This window comes from Narcine bancroftii, chromosome 5 (genome assembly GCF_036971445.1).
Source record: "Narcine bancroftii isolate sNarBan1 chromosome 5, sNarBan1.hap1, whole genome shotgun sequence".
NCBI lineage: Eukaryota > Metazoa > Chordata > Chondrichthyes > Torpediniformes > Narcinidae > Narcine > Narcine bancroftii.
Genome location: NC_091473.1, coordinates 188,839,225 through 188,845,214, shown reverse-complemented (window position 1 = coordinate 188,845,214; position 5,990 = coordinate 188,839,225). Strand labels below are relative to the sequence as shown.

The following is a 5,990-nucleotide window of genomic DNA, read 5'->3' as shown; positions in this document are numbered from 1 at the left end:
ACTTGCACATTGAACCCTATTTCCCAACTTTCAGCCCACTCTTCTCACTGACCCAAATCTCTCTGCAATATTTAAAAACCTTCTTCATTATGCACAAAGTATCATCCGCCTAATTACTATTCCAATTTTCTACCCCATCATCTCAAGATCATTGATGTATATAACAAACAACAACAGACCCAGTGCAGATCCTTGGAACCTGACTCAAATAACGTAATGTGTTTTCATTTTTCCATCTATATTGAGCCATAACGTTTCAATGACCTTGGAGCCGCAAAGAATCCGCAGGTATAAATTATTGGGCGTGCGATGCCTTGACTTCAGAGAGATTGGCTGAAGCTGGAAGACAGGTTGATGCTCACAGAACATGCTCAGCGCGTTTTACCGTTTCATAAGAATTGTTTATATCTTCATTGCTCTTCTTGGAGTTCCTGGTAAGAACAGTGACTGCCTCAACTTTACAGTTGTGCGTGAGTTTTTAGTTGATTTTTTAAATAATGCCGTCTCCGGGATGATGGTTCTTGGCACACGAGAACCCGGAGGAACCTTTCCTTCACTCCCTTTGCGCTTGTTCAATTTAGGCACGGGAACGGGCCATTTCGGCCCACCAGCCCATGCTACCCAATTGACCGACACCACCTGTGGGAAGACACAGGAACCCCCCGGGGAAAAGTGACACGGACAGAGCGTCCAAACTCCTAATAGACAGCGGGATTGGAACCCAGGTCCCCATCTCTGGCGCTGTGAAAGCGTTGCGCCAACCGTGCCCTCTCTCTGCTGTTTCCGTTCAAAGCGACAATTAAAAGGAGCCTGGCAGAAGGTTTTGACATCGCAGGTTCACGGTGCGCACTGATCAATATATCACTGTGCGGATTCTGAACATTGATTAGACAGGACTGACGGGTTATTCACATTTTTTGATATTGTTATTTGAACCACGTTACACTCCATTGTGGGAAGCTTCCAACAGATCCCTTCAAGCGGAAAGCGGAGAGAGGGACCTGGTGACATGCTAGGGTGTGCGGGAAATATTGGCAGACGGACAAATAATGGATTCTCGGAGTTGTCGTCCATTAAGCCCAATATTCTGAGCAGAGAACAAAGTGTCAACCCTTTCGTCTGTTACGGTGGGAAGGACGCGGGTGTCCGCTCTGCAGCGTATCGTTTACTGTCCTGATGCAGTATCTTTTGCCAATGGTCAAACCAAGTGGCGTGGTATCTGTCAACAGGGGGAGCTGCTGATGTTGATACAGGATTTTCAAAGCGCTGTTGTTCTTTGTGTTGGAGAGTTCAGTCGTTTTTATTTAAACAAATTACTTTGCTCACAGCTTCCTCGAACACATTGTGTATAATATCAATGAGCGCTGCTCCTTCAGTCCGTTGATGTGATGTCGGGCTGTCGGATTTGTTACGTTTCAATATGTCAAGCATAAAAGGATCGATAGATAGATAGATAGATAGATAGATAGATAGATAGATAGATAGATAGATAGATAGATAGATAGATAGATAGGTAGATAGATAGATAGATAGATAGATAGATAGATAGATAGATAGATAGATAGATAAATAGATAGATAGATAGATGGATAGATAGATAGATAGATAGATAAATTAATGGATAGATAGATAAATGGTTGGACTGATAGACAGATAAATAAGTGAATGGATAGAGAGATAAATGGATCGATTGATAGATAAATGGATAAATGGATAGACAGAAAAAAGGATGGATAGATAAATAAACACACACCACCTTAAGCAATCCCTTATTAATCAAAGAGCGCCGATGGCGGAGGGAACAATTAAAGTTGTGTCTGAGTGGAAAGAAATGGTTGGGAACCACTGAACAATGGTAAGTTCAAATTTGATGTATCAGGTCGGAAGTTGGAAAAGCACTATGTTCGTCACTGAACGCAGATCAGCAGAAAAGAAGACCAAGTGCGACTGCAGTAAATTATTTGCCAACGGTATGTTGTATTGTCCATTGTCAATGGCCTTGTTATATTTGAAGTAGACAAAATATGAAAATCACAGAAATAGGTTCCATCTAGTTATACAGGAATAATGGTGAGGGGCAGGGTAGTTGCAGGGGAATGTGAGTTGAGTAGTTGGAGACAGGGAGCAGGAAAGAGGGAGAATCTGGGCAGGGGTGAGCGAAGGTTACTTCCGTCTGGATGGAGAGAAATGAAAGAATTAGGAACATTTTAAGGTGATTCTCATGAGCACCAACACAACACTCCATGAAATACACCTACACGTGTTCAGGAAGCAAAATCTTCATTGTGCAGGTGTAATGAAGGAGCAATTGGCCCGAAATCTCATCGTCCTTTCCATTTCCTTCACAGCGAATGTAGTGGCGCTTGCAGTCCTGTCCCGCGGAAGGTGCGGACTCTCCATCTGCACCACCCGCTACCTGGTGGCCATGGCAGCGGCGGACCAACTGATCATCCTCATCAATGTCGTCCTGTGGCGGTTCAGTTATTATTACTTCCCCGGCGTTTTCCTTCACATCACCCCCGTGTGCAGCCTCATCTCAGTCCTGGGTCGTGTTGTCACCGGCTGTTCCGTCTGGTTCACCGTCACCTTCACCTTCGATCGATTTGTCGCCATCTGCTTCCAGAAGCTGAAGACGAAATTCTGCACTGGGAAAACCGCGTCCGCCGTGATGACCACGACGAGCGTTCTTCTCTCTTTACAGAGGATTCCCTACTACTTCACATATGAACCCCTGAGAGTGGTTGACAACGTCCCGTGGTTCTGTTTGCAGAAGGCAAGTTATTTCACGGATCCTGGCTGGGTGGCCTTTGACTGGGTGAACACCTTAATAATGCCGCTGATCCCTTTTGCTTTGATTTTGTTGTTCAACGCTCTGACGGTGCGGCACGTTGTCTTCTCCAGTCGCATCCGTCGGGGGCTAAGGGGTCAGAGAGGCGGAGGAAGCCGCAGTGACCCGGAGATGGAAAGCAGGCGGAGGTCTATGATCTTACTCTTCGCCATCTCCGGCAGCTTCATCCTGTTGTGGTCGGTGCACGTTGTCCATTTCCTTTACTACACAGCCGCCGGGGCGGACCCCAATCACCACAACGACTCCGAAGTCATATTTCTCCAGGTGGGGCAGCTGCTGTTGACTTTAAGTTGCTGCACCAACACCTTTATTTACGCCTTGACTCAGTCCAAGTTCAGGGAGAATCTGGTCAACGCGGTGAAATTTCCGATCACCTCGGTTATTCAGTTAATTCGCAAACCGGACTCTCGAAGCCGACGGAGTCAGCTCAGGGCGTTTCCAATCCAAATGCAACACAATCCATAGAGTTTGGGACAAGCACAGATTTCTTTCTTTTCCACTGCGCTCCACAATTTGAAATTTGTGTTCAAAGAATTCAAATATAATTTAAGTGCACATTCCAGATTTCATTAAAAGTTATTTAGATAGATTTTGGTTTGACCGTGTATAAATTACAGTCCTGTTTATTCATGGTCCCTTCGTATCAGGGCGCCAGAATGTCTGGCTTCACAGGTGTTTGTGAGAACTCAGGTATGTTTAATTGCTTCATTGGTGTAAGTATAAGAGGGCTGGGCTGGCTTCTAAACTTTTATATTCTGTAGGTGCCATTTTTCAACATGCTTTTTGCCAATGAATGACAAATTAGCCATTATAAGGTGGAAAAACAGGAATAGAACAGTAAGAATCATCGGTCAGGATTACCGAAATCAAGCGTATGGAATATTATTATTAAGAAGGAACGTCCTAGTGAGCTCAGTAATCAGAAAGGGACTGGCATTATCAGGAAGGATCTCTCTAATGATAACAGGGAAATTCTCATCATCTGGAAGAAAAATCCCCAAACGCTAATCCGACAGATCAGAAACACCCTTCATGAGGCAGGTGACAACTATCCGTTGAAAGGCTCATGAACAACACTGCAAGATGCAAACCACTAGTTGGTCGCAGAAAAGAAGGCCAGATTACGGTTCGCCAAGAAGTATTTAAAAGAGGCTGAATAATTCTGTAAAATGGTCTTGTGGACAGATGAGACCAAGATTAACCTGCGTCAGAGTGAGGGCAAGTGCAAAGTGTGGAAACGTAAAGGAATTGCCCAAGATATAAAACATACAACTATTGGCATCTTGCAATGTAGCCTCTGCGTTTCTGTTCATGAAGTCTTCTGCGGACAATAGTCACTGACAGACCTGCCTCCCGAAGGGTTTTCCTGGCCTGGCGGACATTTAGATGTTGTATTTCATTTGTCACTGCTTTGTCCGTTCTCCTCATCCATCCAATGATCATAACATCATTGGGTTTATTTAAGACAGAGATTGATAGGTTCTTGATTAGCCCGGACATCAAAGGTTATGAGGAGAGGCCCGAGCAGGGGGGCTGAGTGGGGGAAAATGGATTAGCACATTTACACATAATAACAATTACATAACGGAAACAGGCCATCTCAGCCACTCTAGTCCGCAATTATTTAAGTGAACTCTACTAATCACACCTTCCTGCACATGCCCATAACCCTTCAAACGCTTCACATTCATGAACTCATCGAACCTCCACTTAATTGACAATATTGGCCCTGCTGCAACCACAACCTCCGGAAGGTCATTCCACTCTGCCATCCTCTCTACCTTATTAATACCCTTCCTATAATTTGGAGACCAAAACTGCACACAATATTCCAATCTTGGCCTCACAAAAGCCTTGAACAGTCTCAACATTATCTCCCGCCTCCTATATTCTATGCTTTGATGTATAAAGGTCACCAGACCAAAAGCCTACTTCATGAGATTCCACTTTCAAAGAACGATGAACCATTATTCCAAGATCTCTGTTCCTCTGTATACCTCAACACCCTTCACCTCAGTGCATACGTCCTATTTTAATTATTCTTCCCAACATGAAGCACTTCACACTTATCTACATTAAACTCCATCTTCCGTGTTTCAGCCCACTCTTCTAAGCAGTCCAAATCCTTCTGCAGTTCCCGAAAACCATCCTCACTATCCACAACTCACCCTATCTTTGGATCGTCAGCATATTTACTAACATCATTTACCACACTATCATCCAAATCATTAATGTAAATAACGAACATCAAGGGGCCCAACACCGATCCGTGAGGCACATCGCTCATTACTGGCCTTCACCCTGACCGACATTCTCTGGTACCTATCTTCTAGCCACCGTTGAACCATTCTGACTATCTCAACGTCAATGCCTAGCGCCTGAACCTTCCTCACTAACCTTCTATGAAGAATCTTATCGAAGGCATTACTGAAATCAATGTAGACGACATCTACTGCTCTGCCTTCATCAACCTTCCTGGTCACCTCCTCAACAAATTCAACAAAATTTGTCAAACATGAACTTCCCCACACAAACCCATGTTGGCAATCCATTATCAGACACTGCCCCTCTAGGTACTTATACCTGTTATCTCCACGAATGCTTTCCTTTGTTTACCAACCACAGACGTCAGACATACTGGCCGATAATTGCTGGGCCTACACCTGGAGACTTGTCAACCTTCATATGCCTTAAAAGTTCCAACACCCGCTCTTTCCTAATCCCACTGTTTTCCATAAAAACCCTTTTTGCGTCACCTATGCTAGACAATTCCATATCTTTTTCTCTTGTAAATACCGACGAGAAGAACTCATTCAATATCACCCCCGTCTCATTTGCCTCCTCACACATATGTCCGCTCTGATGCTCTAGTGGACCATTTCTATCCTTCACTCTCCTTTTATTATTCACATATTTATAAAGGCCCTTCGGATTTACTTTCACGCTCTTCAATATAGCCACCTCGTACCTTACATTTTCTGTCCTAATTTCTTTCATAGGCTTCTTTTTTCAATCAATGTATTTTCCAAGCATCTCCTCCACACCTTGCTTCCTGTATTTAATGTAGGCCTCCCTTTAATCTCGAACCAACTTCATAATCTCCCTTGAAAACCACGGCTCTCTCTAACATTTGTCTCTGCCT

The 5,990-nt window shown here is 44.1% G+C and overlaps 1 protein-coding gene across 1 annotated transcript; it reads left to right on the top strand.

Moving 5' to 3' along the window:
• Positions 1-367: 367 nt before the first annotated feature.
• Positions 368-3,313, top strand: LOC138765408 (probable G-protein coupled receptor 139). Its single transcript, XM_069942450.1, has 2 exons — positions 368-434; positions 2,349-3,313. Exons 1-2 carry the CDS (start codon positions 368-370, stop codon positions 3,311-3,313), a joined length of 1,032 nt encoding a protein of 343 aa, XP_069798551.1.
• The last annotated feature ends 2,677 nt before the right edge of the window (positions 3,314-5,990 follow it).